The 15171-nt window shown below is 43.5% G+C and overlaps 1 protein-coding gene across 1 annotated transcript in view; it reads right to left on the reverse strand.

Annotated features, from left to right (window-relative positions):
* Positions 1-15171, reverse strand: part of PLVAP (plasmalemma vesicle associated protein) — a 118195-nt gene that overhangs the window by 36645 nt on the left and 66379 nt on the right. The window contains exons 3-4 of the mRNA XM_069649017.1: positions 3678-4402; positions 1957-1999 (exon numbers count right to left, since the gene is read on the reverse strand). Of these exons, the coding sequence (XP_069505118.1) occupies positions 1957-1999; positions 3678-4402 (768 nt within the window). The remainder of the gene's footprint in view (positions 1-1956; positions 2000-3677; positions 4403-15171) is intronic.

Raw genomic sequence — 15171 nt, forward strand, 5'->3', positions numbered from 1 at the left:
GTCCACTCCCCGAAGACCCCCCCATCCAGGTTATCCTCCCACGCTGGTCCACCACCAGGAACTGGATCCAACAGCAATGGCCGTGTCCTGGCCACCTGGATGGCAGATCCCCAGGGACCAACAGGTGAGACACCATCACGTTTCTCACAGTTACCTTAGAGTTGGGGAAGGGAAACCTGAAGATTGTATGCAACTGTATTACCTTGAGGATGAGAAGGTACATTTTAGTCTTTTGTTGACCTTTCTTGAACTTGGTGAAGGGGAGCTGAAAGAGAAGCTGGAAGAAGCTCACAAAGTTGAGTTAAACACTATTTCTTTTATTGACATCCCTACACATTGTTTAGCTACACATTGTTTGGCTTTAGTTATGAGGGCAAGTATAGGTTTTGGACACAGACAGACAACTTAAGTTGTACTCTTTGACTCAGAGTTTCCTTAGTTTTATTCATGTAGGGAAATTCCTCCTTAGTACAGGTCAAGTTAGGCTTTCTACTATCCTGACATTTCAGTTAATAAATTACTTTGTTTTGAATCTTGAATCTGTTATCTGTGTCATACTTCATGATTCCTTCACATAAACTAAAATGTTGCGTTTGTGATCTCTGTCATGTGTATGTTCTCATATGAAATTACCGGGTCACAGCTTTCACATGATACATGAATTGAATAATCCTTCTGTTAGTATTAAATTGTTTGTGTTGTCAAAATAAACCAGTCCTCCTTTTGAATTAGTTGAACCAGTGGGACCAGTCCAGAATGCTGTTTGCTGTGAGGTTATTGGGGAGCCAGGATTGGGTCTAGCCTGACCTGTCCTCGTTATTTACCTCATTACGGCACCAGGACCTGAGACTTGAATAAGGAATCTCTCTTCTAAACTAAAATATGTTTGAATTTGTGACTTTCAATGTGTGCTACCCAGGTAGCTGTTCAAACAGAAAAGAGCCCACAGAGAACAGGCCCCTGAACACATGCACTTGTGACCGTAACTGGCATATGTTCAGGAGATGAGAAAAGGACCCCTTTAATGCACCAAACCATGCCTGACCCTAGCCTATTGCCCTGTCGTGGCAGGTCAGGTATCTCAACGTATATGAACACACAAGGGTAAAGCCCCTGAAAGCATGGGTTCCAGAATTAGGGCATTCTGAGCCGGAGGCCAGAGGAGCTTGGGTGGTAAAATGCCTCAAACAGGAAAACTAGTCCCAAACTACATATTGTGCCCATGAGCACACATCTCTCCAGAGAGGATCGAGAAGGCCTCTCTGCTGCAGCCAGAGATCCTCTTGGGCTTCTGCAGCACCATCAGCTGGCTCCCCATGGCATGGGCTACTGTAGCAGTGAAGGACATTTCTGTTTAACCTAAAACAGAGACAAGGAATTTCCCACCTGCTTGGACACTTTTACTTTCTTTACATTGTTACCCTTTTACTAAAGCGTGTTTATTCTCAGTGTGCTATTAGAATTGTTAGTAAGGTGAAGATCATGAAGATACTTACGTTTACCCTATATTTGAGCTGATAAATCAATTGTTTATCTCAAAGTGTGCGCTGTCATATGTAGACTGGATTTTGATGTCCCATCACCTCCTGAAGGGATACGCCTAGGCTTAACAAGGAGGGAGGTGGCTAGGGAGACACAAGAACACCTGGCTTGTTGATGAAAGTAAATCTAATAGGGCGAGATCCCAGGTGCTTCTTTCCAATAGACCTGGCCCTAGAAAGTCCTTGCAGGCAGGATGTCATACCCCACCTTTATCGCTCAGACTACTACCCGGATGTTTCGGGACACATCTACAGGCATCTCATGCCAACTGGTCATGGATGCTAAGGCTGAGGATTTGGAATGACGGGCAGAACAAGCAAAAGGCAAGCAGGAAGATCTGGTGACTACTCGGCCGCAGGCAGAATCAAGTACAGCATTAGGAATAGCCTTGGACAGAACAGTAAAACCACTTACCTCCTGGGAACCCCATTGGTGAGTTGAACGGTGAAGAGCCATGCTAGAAAAAGCACAAGAGAACAAAATAACCAAAAGGGCAGTTGTAATATTCAATGGACACTATGACCTGTCTTATCTTAATAACAGTCTCCATTTAAATAGCCACACGCTTGAATATCACTTGCACAGAGGAACGGTATATAATCCTAAAAACATTTATAACATGTTCTTTAACAGTTCCAGTAACTTCATAATGAATATCCACCTGTTATCAAATCCCTAATAAACATACTTCTTTAATCAGAAGGTTCCAGCTATGTTTACACTGATTGCGACAAACACCTGTTAGATGAAAAGATGTTCCCTTTGCAGCAAAAACATGTGCCCATTACATGTTGTAGCTTGAAACGTTGTGCCAAGCATTAGTCTGAAGTAGAAAAACGTTGGGTTTTATTGAGAAACTACTCAAAACACATTTGTTTGCATCATTCCAGCACTACATATCCATTTAAAACATGTGGCAGCTCCTGGGATTGGTGTTGACATGAGGCGCCATCTTGGCAGCAATTTATATAGCTTGGATGGGCGGGTGCTCCATCTTGCACTCTCTCTGTGCTTACATTCTGCACAACCATTGGCCTGCCAGGCATGACTGACAGCATGAGGAACTAAGGTGAGCGACCTATCTATCATTTTCTTTTTATTACAAGTAAATAAAGATGCAAAACTGCCTTCAAAGACAAGAATAAGGCATTTGAAGAACGAATAATGCTGCATGTACAGCATGTAGAGTGTCTAAATCCATGCTTCTAGGGCCAGAATCCTGGGTTTTCAGTATATCCATCATTAATATTCATGGGAAAAAATGGGCATACATTTAGAATCATTGTATGCACATCTATCTCATGAATATTAATGAGGGATTTCCAGAAAGTCTTTTAGGATTCCGGCCCACAAGACCTGGAGTTGGACAGCCCTGATGTTGAGCATCTCTTCACTGTCTCCAGCAAAAATATTCCAGCTAAGTGAAAGGAAGAAAGAGTGACTTCCAACCATATTGGAGCAGGAAAGATATTATGTATGGGATTTATGACATACAACCTCAGCTGGAAAGAAATGGATCAATGTACGCTGGGGATGCACTCATGGGTTACAGGTAAGTTGTTGGGATGGTTAGGTGAGTAGGGCAGAGGTGGGATAGTGGAATAGCCTAAACAACTACTGGCAGTAGGCATCTTAAACTCTACAATGATATTTATTCCTTTACCACCGCCTTTTTACTGCACCACACACTCATACTGAGGCGCAACATCTTCAGGATAACCAATACATATGTACATAACCATCATTTAAATTCCCTGGATTCAAATGGAATTTGTGTGGATATTCGTTACACCATGATTTACCTCCTAAGGACCAGCGTTGAAGGACTCTTCTAGGAAATTTTTGGGAAAGTTTGGTGAGTAGTCACTTGCCCCCTAGAATGGCACCAGAGGCTGGAGTTGCTCTTTAACTGGGTAGCCACTCTTCCCGACCCCTCCATGAGCAAAGGGTCTGCAAACATTGGGTCTCCAGATGTTTGACCATCCCTAGCTAGCATAGTCAATGGAGAGGGATCATGGCAGTCGTAGCTCAAAACATCTGGAGAGCCACAGGTGGCAGGACCCTCCCTAAGATATAGATATCAACAAATGACTTGCAGATACAATAGAGGTAGGAATGGTGTAAGGGCTGCCTACCGGAATCTTGATGCAACGCTCCAGTTCCCTGTTCTTGGTGGCCAGCTGCATCTGGGCGGTCTGCAATGACTGTTTCTTCTCCTCTACCTGCTTCCCTAGATCCATCTTCTCTCGTTTCAAAGTCTCCTTCTCATTGTAAATGAGGGTGGTCTCGGAATCACATTTAGCCTGCATCCTTTCAATCTCTCTTTTCTTCTCATCAACCATCGACTGCTTGGTCCTTTCACACTCCTCCACATCCTTCTGTGCTTTCCCCTGATCAGCCTTGAGCAAGCTGTTCTCGGATATGTAGGTGGGCAATAGATTGTTGATGCGCTTCACCTCATCCAGCATCTGCCTGGTGATCTCGGCAGACAGTAACTTGCAGTTCTGGTTCAGCTGGTTGATCTGCATGTTGCATTCTGGGTTCATCTCAAAGGGGCTTGAGGATTGGCTGGGCAGGGCTTTTTTCACCGCCTCACTAACTTTCTGCTGGAGCTGCTGCATTTGTGCCTGGAAACCGCCGTCGATGGCTGAGCAGGTGGTTTTGAAGTTAGTCAGCTGGTCGGCCAATGTTCGCTTCTCCTCCCGTAGCTTGATCATTTCCAGAAAGTACCTTTCTCGGACCTTGCTTGCATCCTCCGCTTCCTGCACCAGCTTACTCTTTGAAGTTGTGCAATTTTCCTTTGCCTTTATGTAGTCCATCTCTAGGTGGTTCTTCTCCATTCTCAGGTGAAGCTTCTCAGCTGCACATGCAAAGAAAGAAGAAAGTAGACATTTAAGTATAAGACATTTTGACATTTCTATTGCCAAGCCATGAACTTAGTTAGATTCCAGAAATGCAAAATGTTCTCCCATGAAATTACGAAAACATATGACAGCTGAAAGCATTCCCCATTGCAAGTCAACAGTAGTGTACTATGACAAAAGTAAAAGGTTATGGTTTAGTTTACCTAAAATAGCATCAACCGCTCAACAAGAGATTATGTACAGTAAGGGCTCCAGATAAGATTTAGAATTAGGAATATTTTACTCCCTATCTTTTGAAGTTGGGAGTAAAATCATTTTTAGGGAGTTAAAAAAATAAATCTTTTTCTGAAAGTACAAATATATTTGAACTCTAAAACTGGTATCCTTTTTGTAATGCTTAGGTCTTTGCAACTAGTAAGTCATCCATTTTGACCTTAAAGTGCAGTGCACTGCTGGAACCAATGATCCGATGACAGAGTCTGTGGAGCTGTGCAGGTGGAACCCGGGACAGACGATGATATGTACTTTTTTGTACAGCATATTCTTAATACATTTCTTTGTTTTGTTGGGAGTATTTGCCTGTTCTAGGAGGTAAAGGTGGCTGGTTCTCTGCCAATCTGTAGGCCTGTGTACACTGTATACTGGTGGTGGGGACACTAAGCTTTTAGGTGGCAAACCTGTAGCTATGTGCAAAACGACCACTCTAAACATCCTTTTTGGATGGCTGTTACAATATTGTTGAAATATAATCTATTTTTGAGTCAATACTGCATCTGGTCTACTGCGCTCTCCCTGCAGAAACGTGGGTGATCTACGTCCTCCTCAAATGAAATGTGTATTTGCAAGGGCCAGTTAGATCACAAGACTTTGCCCATTTAAATAAGATGTGGTGGTGTTCTATATACAAATAATCCAATGTGAGGTGGCATGGTTTAGGAAGTAATACCAACCGTGGTGTAAAAGACATTTTAAAAAGTATTCTTTGCAATAGAATTAAAAAGTAAACTTCAGTTGTTATGATTTTGAGATACATTTTAAGTGATAGATAAGGGATGATTTTTCCTATTGGCACCCTGGGTGGGTCTCTCAGCCAAACAACTAGCTCCAAAAACGGGCTGTATCTCATGATCTGAGCCTGTGCTAGAAACAGACTCAGTGATGGAAGCACCACCACTGATATTTCCTCTCCGTACACCCTGCCATGCGCCAACCCTCTGGTATTTTCCTGCCCCTCCTACCTGCTCATAAGAACCTCCAATTGCACCCTCCCCAACCTTCCACCCCACTTGCCTTTTGTTCTCTAGTGCTCACCTGCCACTGTACTGCAACTGATAACATGGCCGCCAGGGAACTCGGGAAGGGACAACCGGTAGTTACTGTCTCCTTTTTTCCCTGCTGTACTTTTTCTCTTATAGTTATTTTCTCTTTTACCCTGTGAAATGGCTACCGCACCGTTTCATATCGGATGTTGACACTTGGGTGCTAATAGGTTTTACTGGTTGCAGAAACCCACAGGGAGGGTTATTATTTTTTAAATTGCCCCCATTTAGGGGCATTTAAGTATTTGTTTTATTATTTGGGCGGTTTAGATTATTTACAGAGGTAAGTGACTTCCTCTGGTGAATTTGACTTTCATAAGATGCCATAAACCTTTGAAACTCCTTGTTCAAAGAAAGATGAAATAAATGTATTTCATCCAAACAAATACCAGGAATTGGTGCACTACGGCAATGGCAGCTTTTGGAGCATGGAGAGGAATGTTTCCAGTTTCCCAGTTTTCTGTAGCTCCTCGTGAGCTTTAAAACCTAGGGAGTTTTTATTTATGTATTTGTATACAGGAAGAACAATGCTCTTTTGATCACAAAAGAACATACAATAGATAAGAAATCAGATTTGACAGGAAGGGGTGAGCTTCTTACAATGGTGTGAGTTGGAGGGACATTATGAGCAGGTTGTAGTTGGGAGTGCATAGAAAAGTCACTGGGGATAATGAACCATCCAGCTTGGTGATGATACGCGGAAGTAGGTGTGCATTGAGGGAGTTCAAAGAGAGTCCTGGTAGTGAAGTTAATGATCTTGTTGCAAGGATACAAAGCATGGTTGGGGAGAGCAAAGAGGATGCTGGCACAGTAGTCCAGTTTAGAGAAGACAAGAGTGGTTAAGAGATGCTTGGCGGCGTTGATAGGAAGGAGGTGCCTGATTTTCCTAATATGTAGGAGGATGCGGTGAGCTGCTGTTCTAGGTTTGGAAATGACATTAGGGAAGGTGTGAAAAACATCATAGATGATGCTTAGGTTTCTACTTGAAGAAGAGTTGGAAACAGTGTCAGGTGGAAACTGGATAGGCAGAGGAAGAGATAAGAGAGAGATTTTGGCAGGGAAGAAGAGCTCCTCTGTTTTGGTAGAGTTTAACATCAAAATGTGCAAAGCCAGTGACAGTTTGACACTTTAATAAAGAGATCAGAAGAGAGTTCAGGAAAAGAGAAGAAGATGTGGGTGTTGTCTGCAAAGAGTAGGTACGAGAACCCAAAGGAGGTGAACAGTGTTCCAGAAGCAGAAACTTGTGGAACACCAACAGTTAGAGGAGTGAGTTGTGAGTTGTTGTCTCTCCAAGAGACAGAGAATTGGTCAGGTGCAAGGTAGGATTCAATCCAGGAAAGGGCTTCGATTGCGAATCCCAATCAGAGGATATTAAGGAGATCTGAGTGATTGACAGTGTCAATGGCAGCAGACAGGTCAAGGAGAATTAGCAAAGAGGATAAGTTGGAATGCTTAACAGAGGCGATGAAGTTGTACACATTCATGAGAGCAGTTTCCGTGGAGTGACAGGAGCAGGAATCTGCTTATTGGGGGTCTCAAAGGTTGTGGATGTCTAAGAAATTGGTAAACGTGTTGGATACAACCCTTTTGATCACTTTAGAGTAATGCAGAAGGAGAGACACAGGGCAAAAGTAAGTAGGTTCGGGTCAGCCTCTTGCATTTTTAGGAGAGGAATGACCATGGCTGTTTTGAAAACAGAGGGAAAGCAAGCAGAGTCAAAGGACAGGTTGAAGAGTTCACCTAGGTAAGAGGCCACCAAAGGGGCAATAGGATTGACTAGCTGACGAGCAAGAGGATCTGATGGGGCACAAGAGGGGTTAGTCTTCATCAGTAGAGATAGCACTTTGTCAGTATTACTGTGATTGAAATGGGAGATAGAGGCAGAGGATGAAGGTTGAGTAGGAGGGAGTGAGAGGAAGGCCAGGGGAGAGTCCCTAATTTTTGAAGTTTTTACAGTGCTGTGAGAGTGGAGTCGATAGTCATAGACTTAGGAGGAGTGAGGAGTGAGGAGTGAGTTTAGGGTGCCCTGCAGTCGGTGGGGATGGGTAGAGTGAGAGTCAATGAGGGTTAGGTACAATTCATTTTTTCGCTCTATCAAGAATGTACTTGAGAGAGTTCAGGGCAGAGAGGTAGAGTTGCAGATCCTCATGCGAGTGGGTATGCATCCATTTGCACAGCATTCAGCGCATGTCTGTGCGGAGAGAGCATATGAATGAGGTGACCCATGACTGAGGATGCTGAGACCTAGGCGTGAAAGTAAGCAGTGGGAATAGAGAGGAGATTGAGTTATACAGTAGGGAATAGAAGCTGGAGAAGGCATTGTTGGTGGAAGAGGCATTGGATATGAAGGAGGAGAGGGAGAGCTGTAGGTCAGAGAGAAAGGGGCGAATGGCAGAAGGTTTAAATGTCCTTTTAGTGATAAGTGAAGCAAGTGGTGAGGAAAGGTCTGAGGGTGGAAAGGAGATGGTGGTGGAAAAAATTGAGTGATCATATACGGATGGTGTGACAGTAGTATTAGTGGCTGAGAGAGAGATGGAGATGAGTAAGGGATCGAAAGAGTTACTCCATGTGTGGCTAGGTAGGTTATTAGGTTATGGATAGATTGGAGGGTGTGGTCACTATGAAAATATTGAAGTTCAGATGTGTTAGAAGTGGTGAAGAGGGTAGGTTAAAATCACCTAAGAGAATGAGGTGATGTTTAGTAGAAAGAGGATCAAGGAGTTGCCCAAGATCATCAAAGACAAAATAAATCTGAACTGTTCCTTACTACTCACTGCAATGAGAATGAGAGTGGTTTGGGGTGTAGGTGTGGGTGGAGTGGATACAGCAGCGCTAAACAGTTTTTCAGCTGCACTACAGTGCTACAAGTCTGAAAGTATAAGAACTCGCAAGAAAAATGAGAATGTTCATAATACTTTTCTTATCGGTGGACAAATTATAACCTTCTGAGCCTAAAAGATTGCATTTTTAAATGTGAATACAAGCCTGTGTGCTTATTCTCAGACTTGCAAAAGGCTCACAGTTGGTAATATCATCCATTTTATTTGCAGGTACACAGTCACATAACTTGCAGCCTAGACTGTCTATTTGTGCTTTATTGTTGTTGAGGTGCAAATCTGGGCCCCTGTCTTGTGCAAGGTGTTTAACCCAATCTTAAAACAAGGCTCAATCCCAGACTCATGGTGTACGGCCATGTTAATCGCCCTGTACAAAAAAGGGGGGAGGAAGCTTCCAGCAAATTACCACCCGACATCCCTCCTGGACAGCGCAGGCACATTTTTGGGAAAATCATTCTAAAATTCCTACACATAAGTGATCTTCAGGCTGGTCTCCGTAAGAATAGAAGCACCCCGCGTCATGCTTTTCCTGCTGACACAAACAAACACAGTTTTTAAACGCATGAAACTATACACTGTATTCCTTGATCTAAGAACAGCGTTTGATTCAGTATCAAGGGAGACCCTATGGAATCTATTAATTTCTCACAACGCCTTAGCCCACTTGACCTTGATAACTAGGCTTCTTTACACTAGTAACACTGCATCCTTACGATATGGCCTGGGAGGGGAAAGCACCGACACATTTGCTGTCACAAAAGGGGTGAGACAGGGCTGCGCCCTGGCATACTTCCTTTTTAAGCTGTATATCCAAGAGATTATTAACGCATTACTAGCAGGCTTCCAGGATTACCAAAAGATGGCCATGGACACCTATCCCACATTATTTTATGTGGATGATGCTGTTTAATGTCAACGACCCCAAAATAATTAGAACATTAATTGGTGATCTTTGTGACACAATGTAACAAGCTGAACTTGAATTTGAATGTAGAAAAATCAAAGGTGATGGTGTTTAAACCACGGTTTGCAGAAACCAGAGCTATGGTGCTGAAGGTGGATTAAGCACAATTAGAACAAGTTAGAAGTTCGGATTACTTAGAGCTTCGTTTAGGCTGAGTTGATCAGGTTAATCGGGCACCTCACTAGAAGAACTTGGGGGATTAATCCAAGCCTTTCACGCCAGACATGGCCAGGGTTCTATCTCTCCTGCCTTAGACTTATATGAAAAACAGGCTGTCCACACAGTTTTATACAGGGCGGAAATATAGGGATACACCAACCTTTCAAAAATCTGCCCTTGTTACCAAAGAGTGCACCTTCTGCAATGGTAGCCTTAGGATTAGAGATAGCCCCGGTGGGTCTAATGGGGTCACTTAGCCCTGTGCTATTCTGGCTGAGACTATGGAGCCAAGAAGGGCTAGAAAAATATAGAGATGCACTATGCCACCTGATGTTGATGGATGGAGGAAACTTAATTGACTGTCTCATCCATGTTAAAAAGACTCTCCAATGTGCTGGGGAAGGTGACCTTTGGGATAATCCCCAAAACCAGCCGAGGGGAAGGAGGATATCTATTAGAAATGGAACAATCCAAAGGGCAAGGGATCAGTTGATGGTTGGTGCTATGAAACTGAAACAAGGGCTCGCATATATAGAACTCTGCTCACTAGCCGGAAAGTCTTATTTTGATTTTATTACACCACCATATGAAAAATCTCTAAGTATTCAAGTGAGAATGTGGATTCTCTCTGTAGCTACCTTCACACAATCTTGGAATGGATCTGCATCGGACCAATGCGTTATGTGTGGGTCGGCAAGAGAATCACTGTTGCATGTTATGCTAATTTGCTTTAAAGCAAAGCACTTGAGGAGTAGGTATTTGAAACCAATTTTGAACGATGTAGAAATTAGGGATACCAGATCAGCCAGGAAGTTCCTACGGCCAAGTTTGCACACCAATGTTATTTTTGCAACAGCTTGATTTACCCATAGTTCCTGGTTGTTAAGGAAGAAGCTGTTGAATTCAAACGATAAAGGAGTGCAACATTTTTAGTGAAATAGGTAAGAGGCTGCAAGCAAGGATCTGCTCTGCAATCTCTCTTTTACTGTTTGGTTTGAGAAAAATAGATCAGATATGAATTTACATGATCATTAATTGTTTATGGGAACATGTCCTTACTAACTTTTTATCCACTGTTTAGCTTTGGAAATACAGCCTATATATGAATTTTGTCGACTGTAATATACCCTCTATTCTTTTTTAGTTTCACAAGGGTGCATATAATGTATTAACTTGAAGATTATTATATTGAATAAAAGTATGCTGACTGACTGATTTAGTGTTAGTATGACAGCCATAATTTGCATTCCTGTGATAAACATAGAGCGTTTGTGCTTTTAGGTACAAATCACAGAGATTTTGGTATCTTTATGTGTATGTGTGTCTGTGTATTGCTTGTAAAAGACAGACTTGAAGGACACAATGCAAGAGCGAAAGGCTGGGTGCGGGGAGAGAAGGGTTGTATTGGCAGGCCTGAGATCCACTAAAATACGATTTCTTTGTGTGTCTAGACTACCTTCTCCTGCACTCTGCTCTTAGTACAGAACAAGTCTAAACCCGTTTGCTTCTCAATAGGCCGAGCAGGGAGGTTATCAGGACCTTCACAGGGCCCATATTTATTAACCTCCGAAGTGTCTCGTGCGAGCACAGCCTTCATCCATTTTTCTTGCCAAATACGAATCTGGCCAAAAAATCTGTTTTTGTGAATACTTTATAATAGTCATTCATATAATAAATTATTCACTGGATCAACTTTTAACTACGACTTGAATCCGATAATATTCCGCCACTGGAATAATGTTCTTCTACTGAGTTGTCATCAATCCATTTCGCTTCAGAAAATATCCGTAACAGGCCACTGTCACTGTTGCCAAGTTTCCCAGTTCCATGCGAGCCAGTCTTGTTTTTTCCCATTGCATGCTGGAACTTGTAGGCCCAAACTTACAATGGGAAAAACAAAACTTCAAGTACCATAAAAAGAAATTGCAAGTCCCAGCATGCAATAGGAAAATTCATGACTGGCTGGAGGCGTCCCACATGGAATTGGGAAACTTGGCAGTGGTGACCCCTGACTACAAAAAGAATCAAGTTGCCCTGCCCCGGTCTTGGGCCGTCGGCACAGCAGCTACTTGCACGAATCAAGGTAATGCGTTAAGCCCATTGCTAAGGCCCTATTGTGTCCCGAAACGGCTTCCTTGCACCTTGAACCTGTGGCCAACTGAGTCAGGCCACAGCGCCATGGGTTTCCTGCTCTAGTACATACTGTGTGCCCTGATGTGCTAGCCAAGGTATCCCATGGGAGCAGGGCAGGGCCCAAAGACATCCGGTCCTAAGAGATGGGCGAGCGCCATTCAGAAGGGATGGGCAATGACCACCATTGCCCTCAGCCGAATGAAAGGGAGTCAGGTTCAGTGTGTCAGAAGCGGGTGCTCTCGCGGCATCCAGAGCAGTAGCGCAAACAAAGCTGCAGAAGTCTGTGGGAGCCCCGGGGAGATTTCTGTTTTCTTTGTGATGGATAAAGCACCCTGGAATGGGTTTGCCCCAAGAGAGGGGCCTGAGCCTTGGAAAGCATTGTAAGGCAGCTCACAATGACGTTGGATCCGACCGATGAGATACTAGGGCTCGGGGTCTGCATACATTTTGGAGGGGAACAGGGCATCTGCTCATTTGTCATGTGATCTAGTAAGGTTAAAAATCCTAAACTGAAGGACCCCAGTAGGTGTTTCATTCTGGCAAGCCTGTTAATGACTTTTCCCTGATGATGTCTGATCATGCTTCCAGGGTGAGACCAAAGGCCCTACTTATCTCTCTTGCTGTAGCGCAAGCAGCCACACAAAGCCTCAATGGATACCCCCTGCTGTGGTCGTCACACTCTGCTTAAAGCCATGACCCGACTGCTGGGAGAAAATCCCAAGGGGGACTAAAATGTCCTGCCGAAGCCTGATGCACCATCTTTCTACTTTAATTAAGCTCCCTCAGAACGTAAGGGAGGGTTGCAGCACTATCTATACATGACCAGTAGAGGGCCACAACATACGTCACCTGAGTCCTTAACACAATGAAATAACGTGACTCCACTTTCCAAACAGAATGCTGGCTGGTCGGTCCCTCGAGAATGTTTACACCCAAAAATGCCCATACTTTCCACATTCAAAACGCGTGAATAATATTAGCAAAGAGCCCAATATACGAAAAAAAGTGCAATCAGTGCGTCAGTTATAAACTCATTAACTTGTGTGCAACTATAAACAAACTGGATCCACACATTGATTATGGCTTTAAAATTCACCATGGACATTAAACATAATTTCTAAGCCATTTCCCTCCTGCAGTTTACCAATGGCAGGCCAGCCAAGCCCAGATTCCATGAAAGCTATGGTGCTGCCTTCATCCCACAGTGCATTGGGGCGCTAAGGGTCGCTAAAGGGACAAAAACATCCTTTATGCAACAAAAGGTCACCATGTGGCTAGTCATTTTGACCATTTTTACTGAATAAATATTCTTTAAAATGCACAATTTGCATCTCATTTTATCAAACACATCCCTGTTGTGTACTATTCAAGCAGTCGGTGACAAAATGAATGAATTGCTGCAACTTTGGGACACTTTTTCATTGATTCCCGAGACGATTGTATGCCCCAGTCCGACCCTGAACACAGTGAATAGAGAGGCACCATTTAAACACCACTTTTTCTGGATTCCAAATGAGATTCAGAGGGCTAAATGAACCTTCCTCCGCCAGGCTATTAAAAACATCGTCATGTGTGGCAATATTAGAGGGCCCTTGCAAACCCACTTTTTTCTGAAAGGTATATATAGGTTTAGAGGTTTATGCATATGGGAGTGCTTAGGGGGCTGAGAAACCCTCACCTTCTTGAACATAAATAAGTGAGTGCTTTGAAAATAAATCCCTGATGAAATGCTTTTTGGCAGGTGAAAACCTCCCCCTCTGTGAACTTCTTCCTGTTCCTCAGACCAGATGCGAGGCAGCATGGGCAAAAGACCCTCATCTCTGATGGTAAAATAACGGCTATCAGTACTCCTTTCAGGATGTCTGCCCCTGTTCTAACTTCAAGCTCCCTGACCTCAAAACCTCACTATGGGCTGTACAGGGCTAATCCACAAGTCACCTCCCCTCGAGAATGGCCCTCTTTTCCAGAAATCAAACTGCTTTTTTTATGCTACACTTAACTTCTTTACTCACAGGGACCTACCTGTCAGTCCCAAGTGTCAAATTTTTCCTTGCCCCTGCAGCCAATGGTTCTGTCCTTCTGTCACTCATATTCTCCAATGAATGGGTGTGCCCCTGTTACATAATGCCTGGCCACTACACTGCCCCATTAGATGAGGAATATGTCACTGCAATCAAGGGCGGCTTTTCTGATGAAACCCTACAGATGTCAAACACAGGTCCAGGAAGTTGGGAAAAATGTATCCAGTGTCCACAGCTCCGAAGGGGAAAATAATTAAACACAAAATAGACAAACTGGTGAGGAAAAAAATTAAACACAAAATAGACAAACTGGCTGTGCCTGGCCCCAGATGTACCTGGTTCTTACAGAGATCTGCAGCTATAAAGTCTATACAGGTTTGACCATGAGAATAAGGCATATTGCTTTCACTTCCTCCGAGCCAAAGCAAACATCTCAAGTTCCATATCACTAGGTGGAGTCTATTCCTCTGGCAATAGCCTGGTGTGGCAAATAAAGAAAGTTCACTGTTCACAAGAAGGTACTTTAATAGAGCCTGCATGCAGGCCACAGCAAGCCGCCACCACAGGTACCAACAACCAACTGCCAAATACCCCAACTGTCACCCGCCCTGCTTCTGAACAAACTCCTGAATATTTCAACCATGACATGCTGGAAAATAGAGGAAGTGGATGCCAGTCCAGATGGCATCCATTTAAATTGGAACGCTCCCTCTGGTATCACAAAAGCAGTCAAGTGTCTTGAATCCGGATGCAGTGGATTTGGTAGTATGTAGCTTTTAAATCAAGTGTTGTAAACCACTTTGCATCTGCAACCTTTACAAGTAGATCCTCAAGCTTGGGCAAAGGATGGCAATCCACCCAAATTGCTGCATTAAGTCCCCTCAAGTCTATGCAAAGCCGAATGTCTCCATTCCCCTTCCTTGCCACCCCCACTGGTGACAACCACTATGATGATTCAATTGTCTCAATTATTTGATCCTTAACCTTGTTCTGCAAATGCTCAGCAAATTCATTTCACACACTGAATGGCACAGCCCTAACACCATGTCTGACGATTTCCACATTCCTTTTTAGCTTAATCTAGTGTGTAAAGTCCTTCAGGCTACCAAGCCTGTCCTCAAATACATTACAGTTTTCCTGAATAATTCTCACCAAATCACATCCGAGGGGTAAAGCCAAAACCTGTTCTTCACTACATGGGTCCAAAACTATCTTCAGATGTGCTTGCATCTCCCATGCAAGTACACTTATGCCTTTCTTCGTCACATATATCTTGTCCTCAGCACAGCAGCCCTTGAGTTCTAGTTGAGCATGAAAACACTCTAGAAGAGT

The sequence above is a fragment of the Ambystoma mexicanum genome, chromosome 1p (assembly GCF_040938575.1).
Source record: "Ambystoma mexicanum isolate Mex_15411 chromosome 1p, UKY_AmexF1_1, whole genome shotgun sequence".
In the NCBI taxonomy this organism is placed as follows: domain Eukaryota; kingdom Metazoa; phylum Chordata; class Amphibia; order Caudata; family Ambystomatidae; genus Ambystoma; species Ambystoma mexicanum.